This window comes from Branchiostoma lanceolatum, chromosome 3, assembly GCF_035083965.1.
Source record: "Branchiostoma lanceolatum isolate klBraLanc5 chromosome 3, klBraLanc5.hap2, whole genome shotgun sequence".
In the NCBI taxonomy this organism is placed as follows: Eukaryota; Metazoa; Chordata; class Leptocardii; order Amphioxiformes; family Branchiostomatidae; genus Branchiostoma; species Branchiostoma lanceolatum.
The window spans coordinates 8787987-8800829 of NC_089724.1; the positions used below are offsets into that span (position 1 = coordinate 8787987).

The window sequence follows — 12843 nt, forward strand, 5'->3', positions numbered from 1 at the left end:
GCCTCAATATGATATAGCAGTTTCTACCTGCATGTAGTTGATGGTATTAGGAAAGTGGTAATTAACATATATTGCTATTTAAAGAAAATAGAAGAGAGAATGTATAAAACGTTTTGTTTACCTAGAGGCCCAAAGCAGTCCTCTTCATAGCTGCCTGGTGGAAGCATGGCACAGAAATTAGAGTCCCAGTCAACACCAGTTGCGTTGGCCACATCTGTACAGGCGTCAACTATCTCATTGCAGAAGGATGCGCAGGGATATCTAGGCAAAAAGAAGCAATATGTATATTGTTTTTACTCGAAATGTCTGTTTGTTTTCAAAATACATACAGAAAAATGAAATATCATGATCATAGGTTCAGTATGACATTAAAGATATGATAGATCGAAGACACGTGGTTTTATCCATGATAAGTGTATCAAATTTAGTCTGTTTCAATTTCGGACGTTATGATAATTGCATAAAGCATAGAATTCCATCGACAGAACTGCTGATTCAGGCATTGTAATATTTTATTCGCAATCGTTAAGGCAGTTTTAAGGAACATCATATCTATTTTACTCGTTTACTGTCAAAGTCGCCACCATTTTTCTTGCAACATAATTTAAAGCTATTCCAATGCATTTCACATCACGTTGTCACGATTTTCCCATGAGTAGCTCACCTAATTCCCGTAAACGTGCACGGTGGAAATGAGAATGAGCATGCGAACTCGTCTAACTTCGCATGGCAACCCGCAATCCGGTCCACTGTTGCGAAGAGCGCGTCTGCATTTGCAACTAAAGCTTCAACCGGCACTCCAGCAGGTATGAAAGTTTCTGTGTAGGGCATGTTTTCACAACGGTCGTGAGGTATTGGCTGACACGTTGGTATATCTGTGGAAATAGATATGGAAAGAACTATGGTTATGATATATTGAGCAGCTCAATATAGATTTTGAATGGTAGCAATGGCAGGTCAGAAGACCTGCTCATTTTCAGAGTATAAGACAACGACTTCTATTATCCCACATGTACCTACAAATACGTTCCATGACAATATTTAATAAACAACAATGGCTTTCTCATCTCTGCCTTTTTATACCACACGCGATTCTGGGTTTTAAAGCTTTGTTACGTTTTCAACAACACACGTTATACACGTCAATAGCTACTGCGATTCCATAACCCACCTAAGGTTAGACACTCCTGGGTTCCATCAGCTGGGAAAGCGTCACAGGTAAACGGCAGAGACACTCCTTGCGGGGCGCATGCTGCGTTTACCTCTTCACAGACACTTCTACACAGGAAAACCTGCCAAAAGTTCAAGGAAATGTCTTAAGTCACAAAATAAGGCTACTTCGTTATCTAAAGGCGGAAGGCGGTGAAGTACTTGCGAAATTTAGAAAAGAAAAACACGAAAGGTTCAACAGGAGACGCTCACCTTAGAACCATTTTCACATTTGGGCAGGAACGTTGGGCAGAAAATCTGATAAATGTTCGGATAGCAGAAAGAGAAGTTGGCCAACATGAGTGAGAAGTCTCGAAACTCGTCTGATCTTGCGACAGCCAGCTGCGAGGTATGGTTGAACACGTTGGGGAATCCAGTGGAGTTATAATCCATAACAGAAGTGCAGTATTCGAATGCGGTTGGCACCGGTTCACATGAAGATGACGCTAGAATAGTCAAGATGAAATATATCTACGATAAGCATAAAATATATCACTTAAAAATTATGTATCAAAATTACACGTCTTAACCCAGTTAAGAAAAGTGTGACGGTAAATGACATGCAGCCCGATCTAAAGACTGACATCAGCAGATGATGTATCGCAATGTTTTTATCCGAGTGTAGAATACGAAGTGTGAATTGTGTAACAAAACCGATAAGGGCATGTATATCGGAAAAGCTAGTGATAAGTTGGGATAAATCTCGTGCACGATGAAACTACAAGCTTGATTGGCAGCCTACTTGGGGATGTATATATACACGGGTATCATTTTTCATTCACCACGTTAACACTTAAGAATCTACTAATGCTATATATTAAGCTGTAACATGTGACGTAGGTAAGTAAACGGTAACAATGGTAAACCAGAAACTTTCAGTTTTGAGCATGACAACCCGACATGCAGCAGCTCTACGATAGCTAAATACATTTCTAAAAATGCGGTCAATAGCAATTGGCTTTCTATATTTACACCTGTAATCATAATAACAAAAACGCGATTCCTTGAAAAGCTATTAGCACATATTCAACATTACGTTACGTCTTAATTAAACGTGTTGTTACAACTACAATTTCATAGCCTACCTAAGGTCATACACTCCTGGGTTCCATCAGCAGGGAAGACGTCACAGGAAAATGGCAAAGACACTCCTCGCGGGGCGCATGCCGTGTTTACCTTCTCACAGACGCTTCTACACAGGAAAACCTGTCAAAAGCCCATTGAATTAGGTTAAGTCACAATAAACTAGGAGAGTTTTATTTGCAAAAGTAAATTGCAACATGTAACAACAATATAGAAAAATACAGATAGCGCAAGTTAACAATGGCGACCAGTGAAAGAAGTGACTATTTTAAGAACAGCTACGAAATACAATCTAGCAAGCTTTTGACTAAAAGATATACAGATCCGTTGCTTCCTTACAAAGACATGACAAAGAACGGCGAAGTCGTAACAAAAAGATCAGAAGACAAAAATACGTTAAGTCGATGAAGAGACGCTGACCTTTAAACCATTTTGACATTTGGGCAGGAACGCTGTGCAGTAAACCTGGTAAATGTCCGGATAGCACATAGAGATGTTAAATAACATGGCCGAAAAGTCTCGAAACTCGTCTGATATTCCGACAGCCAGCTGCGAGGTATGGTTGAACGAGTTGGGGAATCCAGTGTTGTTATAGTCGATGAAAGAATTCAAAGTGCAGAATTCGAATGAGGCTGGCAGCGGTTCACACGCTGAAGGTGAGGCTGGAATAGTCAATATGAAATCTATTTACGATCAGCCTGTAAGATGAAACCGTCCTGCAAAGAAATTACAGCCCGACATTTCCTAAATTCCCTATTCTCATTATCATGCCAAACGTGGTTTTTGTTTGATTTGAAAGTTATTTTGCACAAATTCAACTTGAATTTTGCCATAGCCTACCTAAGGATATGCATTCCTGAGATCCATCATCAGCAGGGAAAACGTCACAGGAAAATGGTACGGACAGTCCTCGCGAGGCGCACGCGGTGTTCACCTCCTCACAGGCACTTCTACACAGGAAAACCTATCAAAAGCCAAAACTATGTTAAAACGCAATATGAAATATACAGGTCAGTCACAATCATGAAGGCAATTGAGACAGTGGTAACAAAATATAGAAGATCAAATAACGAAAGGGTCAAGAGGAGACGCTCACCTGAGAACCATCTTCACACTTGGGCAGGAAGGCTGGGCAGAAAACCTGATAAATGTTCGGATAGCAAAGTAGCATTTCTCCCAACATGCCCCCGAAACCTTGAAAATCGGCTGATGTGAAGATGTCCAGCTGAGACATATGGTTGAACGAGTTGGGGAATGCAGTGTAGTTATAATCGACGAAAGAAGTGCAGTATGAGAATCCACTTGGCAATGGCTCACATGAAGCTGGAACGAAAAGGAATCGTATTATTTCCAAACAGAGTACATGCTTTTCTTATGGCCCGCCATCGCATGTTGCTTTAAATGTAAACATGCGCTCACGTTTTGCTACCTTTCATTGTACAATTAGATGTACAATATAGATATGTGCCTCACTTCTATCATTCCTATATACATCTTACAACTGTTACAGGAGATTCGTTATATTCATTCGTCCAGCCATCGCACATCGTTTTATGGAAGCTTGCCGTTAGTATTTTTCTGTTGTTACAAATTTGTCCCCTTCTATATATATCTTACCTGGGGGTGGATCAGTGTCCACTCGGCTCACACTCAGGTTACCGAGGCGTCCTCCGTTATTGTCGATGTGCTGCTGGAGGGTTGCTGCAGCCCTCTGTGTGGTGCTTGGAGCTTGTCCAGTGTTCTCAAATTCTGTGTCAAGAGTCGCAATCACGCTCCCGGCGCTAAAAGGAAGGGAAAAACAATTATTCGGCGTTGATTAACAATGATGGCATAACTCAACAATTAAGGGTTAATGACCCGCCCCGAGGTGTATATGGTGTCATAACGCCTGGCCATGTGCTATAACCACCGAATAAAACCACCGGTTTTATAAGGTGGTTATAGCACATGACCAGGCGTTATGACACCATATACACCGAGGAAGAGACGGGTCATTAACGTTATTATCATATAGCTTATCCAAACTGACGCATATAAGAGTAGACAATTTCTGTTTGACGCATAGATCCCTTATACTATTAAGAATGCATTTCAGAATTCACATTTGTCCTTTTTTAATAGAAGATGATGAAGAATATGTACAACTGTTGCCTGATTTATTTATTTCAACCACACAGGATAGGAGGGTCGGTTTCAAGTCAGTCAGAAAATGTTATCATTGAAGAATCTCCCTGCAACATGACCTCAGGTAACCTGAATAGAACACAGACTCTTTGGCCAGCAGGAAATGGAACGCGCGGAACCTTAGATAGAACGTGGTTTCTTTGGCCAACAGCAAATGGAACACGCGGAACAATTTTGCGAATTTTAAATTTGTGTTTTCCCTTTTTCATGTATTCTAAGTAAATTTTTAGGAATTCTGAGACAATAAAGATTTTTTTAAACAAGGTTAAGAAAAAGATTTATCAAATAGATACCCCCTCTACAAAATGCAACGGTTATACAGATTTTTCAAACAAGGTTAAGAAAAAGATTCATCAAAAAGATACCCCCTCTACAAAATGCAACGGTTGTGTTCTGACATGACGTCAATAAGTGGTGTGTTATGACGTGATAACAGAGCACTTATTGTGGGCAATGGAGGCTTCTGATTGGTCGACGCCATCTACCGATGTGATAATATAGATATAATCCCTGCTTGGAAACCCACTTTGAGTAAAACGGTATTTGTTTTCTGTAACCAAATTAATTTCCACTACAACATTTTGGAAATGAAAGTAAAACTTATGCTTGAATGCGCATTTGTAAAATAGTAATTGTTGTCAAATGGTGGAGGTTTTTCTTAACCATATAATGCAACGATAAATTATAGCGATACTAGCACTATAAACAAATCTGCAGGATTGAAAGTTTCCTGCGTATTCAACATTTGTAGGTAAATAAGTTATCGTCGTAGCAATTTTTTTCTGTTCAATTCACATTTCATTTAACAGGACAATAATCTGAATTTCATGTAGAAATGTCAAAACAACAGTCTATGACAAGAATCTAGAGGTATATTTACCGAAAGCGCCTTACGGTTGCCCGTTGGAAGCTGGGAAAGCCTACATAGGCTTCGGATGCCTGCGGACAAAGGAAATAGATGTATACATTAATATGTGGCATTGCACAAATTGATTGGCAAGTTCATGCAGGACAACTTGTATTCTTTAAGATGTTACAGAGTGAATGTACTAACTAAAAGCTTGCATAAAGATGTGTTACCCCTCTTTCCAAAGTTCCTGCCAGCATCTGATACCGTTGGCTATTCACGTCATTGAGGTCCTCAGTGAAAATTTCACCAGGTAACGTCAAGTCGCTGGAAACCACCACTAGCAAAACATCAATTAGTCATGTCAAATAAGGTCAATGTATGCAATAAAAACACATAGTTTTTACTAAATATTGCAGAATGTACACCGTCACACCATAACATGTTTGGGCAATTTACATGGATGGTATAAACACGACTGCAAAGTATATAGATGTTCAATAATTGGTTTCAAAGAGGCAAAAAGAAACCCATCACCTACCCGGGTAAGGTGTAATACATTGGACCCGATCATCGAAGCTGTTACAGTTGAATGGCCAAGGCTGTCCCATGTCCAACAGGACCTGTTCGCAACTTTCCCGAATATCATTGCAGAAGTCCCTACAAGGTGTAATCTGCACAGAGATTCAAAAGATGGCACATCTCTCTCTCTCTCTCTCTCTCTCTCTCTCTCTCTCTCTCTATATATATATATATATATATATATATATATATATATATATACTTTTCTTTGGGGACTTATGCTATATTTATATGTAGAGGCAGAGAGAGAGCAATCTCTTGTCACAGTGCTTTATCTAAACAGAGATTACATGCAACCCATACATAATGTTAGCCATAAACGGACAAAGAGTCAGTGGTATATGATATCAAACCGGGGCAATCGCCAGGTGGGTAGAGTGTTCACCTTGAACACGGTAGGTCGTGAGTTCGATCCCCAGCCGGACCAAATAAAAAGGGACATACTGCTTTATCTCCCTGGTACTCAGCAGTTGGGAAAGAGTATGGAAGTTAAACACACATCATTACCAGCGGACCAGCCCCCTGCTGTAGTGACTTGCACTAATGTGTGACCCAAGTGCTACAGAAATGGAGATGTGCGCTACCCCTTTGTGTCTTATCAAGACGTCTGGGATACTTTGATACGGTTATTATACGGAGATTTACCTGAGTCGAGTCGACACAGTTTGGTACCAGTGCAGAGCAGACGGCAAATCCTACATCAGGATGGCAGCCACTGTTCATCAGAGCCGTGATTGTGTTGACACTTTCCTGGTCGGTAAGGAAAGACTGCTGGGAAACATGGCCCAGCAGGTTGGGGAACATTGTGCTGTTGTACGGCACAACATTTCTGCACATCTCGATGCTGAGGGGCTCACATTGTACTGAAAATAATGAAAACGTAATCAACACATAACTCAATTATGCCTCTGTTTTACCTCTTGACCTAATCAAAAACAGCACTATTAATAAATCGATGAAGACATCAGTACAATTAACTGTTAATATAATAATAATAATAATTCACCATTTCTGAGTAATGAGGCTGTTGTAACGCGCTCGAGGCACCTTCTCGAACACGGGACCCCCAATTTACGTCTCTTTATATATATATATATATGGAGAATTCCTTACCCAAGCATACGACTCCAACGTCTTCATAGTGGCCGCAGTTGTGTTGGTTCCATTCATCTGATGAACAGTCTAGTAAACTCTCCTCATCTCCGACGCATTCAACCTCGTCTAACCAAATTGGACCAGTACCTTCCCCGAAAACGGCAGATTCGTGGTACGACTCTGCGCTGCCGTATCCGAGCTGCCTGCAGATGACGTTAGCGTCCTGGATGTCAAAGCCATCATCACAGATGGTGCCCCAGTCTCCGTTACCCAACCGGATCTCTACACGTCCCTCGTTCGCGCTGGCTCCTCCAACAAGCCGTATTTCCACTATGGAAAGCAATATACATGCAATAAATATGCATTTATATAAAACTATACAGCATTTCTATGGTAACTGGTATCGCTGTTCTTCGCACAATTTGGATTGGCTGTTTATTTCCATGGACATATATTCTATGTGTGATACAATGAAGTAGCCCTGAAAGTACTACATACATCTGTGCATGTAGGTACGTGACAGATTGACGTATTCAACTGATACGTTAACATCGCTTGCTTAATCAACATAGTAAAGATCCAAAGGAAAACTTTGCATTTGTCTGCTGCATAAATTTTGCGAACATTTTCCCGAAAACTTTTGCTATTTCGAGATATTTTTCACTTGCGGCTACTATTCATCACAATAGAGTATTAAACAATTTTGTCAGGAACCTAAAATTGTTTAAAGAGCTGTATATACAGGAATCAACACAAGATCTGCCGAAATAATTCCTCAGTTTGTGCCAAGTCACCTCTTTGCGGATTTGCTTTTATAACGCTGGCCAATTGTTGGTACAGCACTCATCGATGTAAAAATGTCTCTTCACAGAAAATGCATCAACTTGTTATTGACTGAACGATAATACGTCTCGATGTTTTTCAAGAGATAGGTTTTCATTTTACTGTATATCGTGCTATCTTGTGCTTGTTCAGTCATAACGACATAGTAATTGGGTAATTACAGAGGAAAAATAAAATACTCACAAGACACGTTGCCTGTTGTATCTGAAAAAGATCAGATTGACGAGCAGATGTGTAAAACAATGAAAACATATTTAGTGTTCGAACATCAAAGTCGCTATGTCGAAAATTTGTCAAAAGCGATGAATTATATTAATGAAGAAAACATAAATCAAACAAATAATGATTTAGTTTGCGGTGACAGCTTAAGCTCAGCGGCATGTGAAACCACTGTACAGACACTGATATCCAATAGACTTTCAATAATGACGTTGCAATGCCCTACATGGCAGGACTTTTCCATATCGTTCTGGATGAATAAATTAAATGCTCCTTGCCCACATCTTTGCTAGTAATACTCTTTTTTTTTTAATTCCTTACTTGAACAGACGACCCCCACATCTTCATAGTGGCCGCAGTTGTTTTCACCCCAGCCGTTGGATGAACAGTCCAGTAAACTCTCCTCATCTCCCGCACACCGCACGTCGTCTAACCAAATAGAACCGTTACCCTGCCCGAATTCAGCAGAGTTTCCATACGATTCCGCCTTGCCATATCCGAGTTGCCTGCAGACGACGTTTGCGGCGGTGAGGTCAAAGTCATCGTCGCAGATCGTACCCCATTCTCCGTTATCTAGCCGTACCTCTACGCGTCCCTCGTATTCCGTCGCCCCTCCAACAAGCCGTATTTCCACTGTTGAGAAAAAGGTATTCAATATACTCAATAGATACATTCGAGAGAGGAAATCGTATCATATTCTATTTCATGTAAGCCCTTTTTTATTCAAAATCGTTACCGGATATGAAGACCTCATTTATCATTTGATAGAACAAAACTTTACTTAGCGATTTGCTTTTCGTTGTAATAATTGTCAGCAAAGCTGTAGACATGCATCTTCTAAAACAATCAGATTATCATTAACCAGACGAAAATGAATTTATTTTCTATCCTTTTTTTTATTTTAGGTAATAGATTTGCTTTATATCGTTAACGTGCATAGTTTTGTGCCCGTATAGCCCTAATGGTAGATTGTATAAAGGCAAAAGTGGAAATATGATACGTACAAGAGGCGTTGCTTGTTGTATCTGAAAAAAGATCAGATTAAAGCTTGTTACAAGAATCACGGATATGTTTCAGCATTCAAACATGAAACAATGTCAAAAGGGAACACTAGATCTGCCGCTATCATAATCTTACGGACGTCAAACATAAGTAGTAAATATGAAGAAAAAATATAGACCATGTTTTCGCTTGATCTATAGGCAGTGCTTGTATAAAACATTGGCTTTGTGCTGAAAGTGATATTTGATGAGGTATACAATGACGTTGTAATGCCCTTTTTTTCCATGTTGGCCTGTCAGGATATGGTCCCTGGCACCTCGTTTAACTGGGTAGATTTTTTTTTAAATTCCTTACTTGAACAGACGACCCCGACGTCTTCAAAGTGGCCGCAGTTGTTTTCACCCCAATCGTTGGATGAACAGTCCAGTAAACTATCCTCATCTCCCACACACTGCACATCGTCCAACCAAATAGAACCGTTACCCTCCCCGAAATGAGCAGAGTGTTGGTACGACATTGCCAGTCCATATCCGAGTTGCCTGCAGACGACGTTAGCGGCGTTGATGTCAAAGTTATCGTCGCAGATCGTGCCCCATACTCCGCTACCATCGCTGTTCCGGATCTCCACACGACCCTCGTATTGAGTTGACCCTCCAACCAGCCGTATGTCCACTGGTGAGCAAATAAAGGGAATATCTAATTAAAGATAAACATGTACATTCAAACGACTAAAGTTCGTCATTTTCCTATTGAAAGTCACCATAAATTATAGTCTATATAAAGTACATGTCTATGTTGAGAGAATACAGCTCAATGATTATTTCACCTGTTGTATTCAAAATTGATTCAAGTCAGTGATTTCTGCCAATTATGGCTTTTGCTGAGAAAATGGTATAGTCCAAATAAGGATATATATATGGAAAAGCAATAGACATACTTACAGGACGATGGACGTGCATCTGGAAAAATATACAACAATAGCATGAATTACTTTGATTCCCTGCATTTTATGCAACTTATGTTAGCGTTAAATATGTAATAGTCACATAGGATTAACAAAACTTCACATGTGATGAGCCTACAATTTGATACGATATAAAAGAGGTGAATGGATTATCCTTTTGCTTATGCCTGTGCTCATTGGCCATACAGCAGTTAATACAATTTGGTACCCATCAGTAATGTAACAGTTATTCCATACACTACAATGCCATCGCCTTACGCTAGTAGTATCATCCGATCTTGACCTATTCCTTCCCTGGCTATGACGGAGCCATTTTATCAAGCCATTGCCTTGTATTAAGTTGCCAAACAGATAAAACTACCTAGTATATTAAGTAGATTAAAACACTTCGTCTATCATTGCAGCTTTTCTTTTCTTTGTGGTGTTTTCGTTGGTACACACTTCGAAGTCCTTGCCCTTTGGTCATTGATATAGACCAAATGATTTATCTGTTACTATATATCATTTGTAATATCAATAACAATTATGTATAATTTACAGTTATTGTTCTGTTGGTGATTATCATGATGTAAAGTAAGCTACATTAACCAACCTTGACAATCCCGTTCGTCATCCCCGTTCTCACAATCTATCTTGCGGTCGCACCGGAAACTGGCAGGGATACAGGCCTCGGTGTCCTCACACATGTAACTTCCTTCCCAGCTACAAGCTATCAAAGAAATAGCATATTAACTACTGATACTGGTACAGAAACATATACGTGCATGTATATATGTATCTATGTAGACAGGCGCAATTGACTTCTTATCTTTGAACATTGTCAAGATGTGCATCAGGTAAAACAGTTAAAAGAAGCTACATATAAGCTTAGACAAGAACAGTTATATCTAATCAAATCAGTAAAACGCTAGCTGTTTAATTCACATTGACTGTGAAATTTTACATGGTCCTATTGCTGTGTTAGTATTGAAATTGACCGTTCCCTGCACATTTTGTCCGTTAGCCTTGGAGTTAATTCCTTCTTTAGATCTGCCCGGAGTAGAAGACGATAGCAACACATACCGTAAGTGTTGTTCATGATGCTCTTTATCCAGTCAATGTAGTTGGTGACCCTGGTGGATATTCCCGGTTTCCTAGGAATGCCGCAACCATCGCCCCAACTGGTAACTCCGGTCAGGTACCATCGGTTATCCTCCCTCGCACAAACCAATGGTCCACCTGTGGAGAATCAGAGCACAGCGCATTTAACTTTAAAAGTATTGAGACAACAATGTGAAGAAGCTTAACCCTACCTAGTCTAGGCTTTGGTGTGATTCCTGGGACTGGGGGGAGGGCTCATTCGGCCCCCTTCATAACTTCCAAACAGAATCGTGTATGATCACCAAATTTGCAGTGAGTGATGTACTTGTAAGAGTTAATAACTCCTGTAATTTTGGTATCGTTGTAGTGTGATATGACTTAATTATGGCGTTACCAACGTAATCCTATTGGTTAAAACCGTCTCAATATAGGGAATTCCCATAATACTTAAACTTAAACAAAAATGTTAAAAAATGTTCTTATTGATATTAAAGTTTGCTAAGACTTCTGTGGTCAATGGTAATCGTGTTGACGTCAAAATGACCTTTCCCGCTTAAGTGTTACTACTGGATGATCAGTCACCTGAATCCCCTTGACAGGTGTCCACCCTGCCGTCCCAGTAGCCTGCACAGATCATCTCCGCCTGGTAGAACCGTGGTCCGTACGACACATTCGACAGACAGGCGCTGTCTGGTATGAGGGCGACCCTGGCCTCTTGCAGAATGTCTGCCAGTGTACCATCTAAAACGCAAAGGTTGGGTAAGGATATTGGCAACCACCAAGTTTAAGTTATAAGCTGACAATGCGAATGACAGATGAACTGCTGTTTCTAGATCTGTGACTTTGAAACTGTTTTGCTGCCAATTGTTAAGATTTATAGTTTAATCCTGGTTTGTTAATTGGTTTGCACAAATAAAATAAGAATCAGAGGCAAATAAATATAGTTCAAAGTATAACAATAGTACAGGAGGAGAAGGGAAACCCGGGAGGCCTTTCTACGCCCTCCTTCTATAAACTAACTAATAATCATAATGAAATACAATTATAAAGAACACCATAGATATAACCAATTTGTAATATAAGTCAATAGAAGACAATAATGGAACACAATAATACATAAATACATCAATAAGTTACGTGTATACAACAAATCAATGATAATATGCCAATCCTCATTGCACAATGTCAAGAAACGTATCAGTATCTTGTATCTCCAATTCTTTTCAAATCTTGATCTTTTTTAAAGGTTTTATGGAATGTAAATTAGCAATAAAAATCTCTGCCCAATGCAAATTTGATTGTAGAGAAAGATAACGTACTTTCCGTGTTCCCCCAACCCGTGACGAAGCAGTGAGAATTGGTGTCAAACTCGGTGTCCGTTTCCGGAAGGCATGCGCTGTTGATGTAGTCGTTGTCTTCGTAGGATTTCAATTGGAATACGGCAATGTCGTTCTCATTGCTACCCGATTCGTAGTCTTTGTGGACAACTGCATGTCTGATACCTACAAAGTTCAAAGATAAATTGTTGGTAAATGTCCAAAGTTTCAAAGCATACAACATTTCACTTCAAGTTAAGGAAGGAAAAAGCATTGATCTCATAAAACGTTCCTTTGCAAATGATTCTATGGATCCGCGCAAGCCTGTCAGCTAGTTAATTGAGAGCATACCAAAATACAGAATTCATAGTTTAGGTTAAATCCAATCATTGCGACGACGCGTGTTTCTTCTTTTTCTA

The 12843-nt window shown here is 39.8% G+C and overlaps 1 protein-coding gene across 1 annotated transcript in view; it reads right to left on the reverse strand.

Annotated features, from left to right (window-relative positions):
* LOC136429101 (uncharacterized) overlaps positions 1–12843 on the reverse strand; it is a 49408-nt gene that overhangs the window by 1135 nt on the left and 35430 nt on the right. Inside the window, exons 35-53 of the mRNA XM_066418981.1 lie at positions 12428–12610; positions 11691–11849; positions 11091–11246; positions 10621–10737; positions 10006–10023; positions 9419–9736; positions 9067–9087; positions 8384–8695; positions 8027–8047; positions 7019–7330; positions 6551–6768; positions 5357–5415; positions 3910–4073; positions 3389–3615; positions 2295–2415; positions 1423–1655; positions 1172–1292; positions 665–875; positions 122–261 (exon numbers count right to left, since the gene is read on the reverse strand). Of these exons, the coding sequence (XP_066275078.1) occupies positions 122–261; positions 665–875; positions 1172–1292; positions 1423–1655; positions 2295–2415; positions 3389–3615; positions 3910–4073; positions 5357–5415; positions 6551–6768; positions 7019–7330; positions 8027–8047; positions 8384–8695; positions 9067–9087; positions 9419–9736; positions 10006–10023; positions 10621–10737; positions 11091–11246; positions 11691–11849; positions 12428–12610 (3111 nt within the window). The remainder of the gene's footprint in view (positions 1–121; positions 262–664; positions 876–1171; positions 1293–1422; positions 1656–2294; positions 2416–3388; positions 3616–3909; positions 4074–5356; positions 5416–6550; positions 6769–7018; positions 7331–8026; positions 8048–8383; positions 8696–9066; positions 9088–9418; positions 9737–10005; positions 10024–10620; positions 10738–11090; positions 11247–11690; positions 11850–12427; positions 12611–12843) is intronic.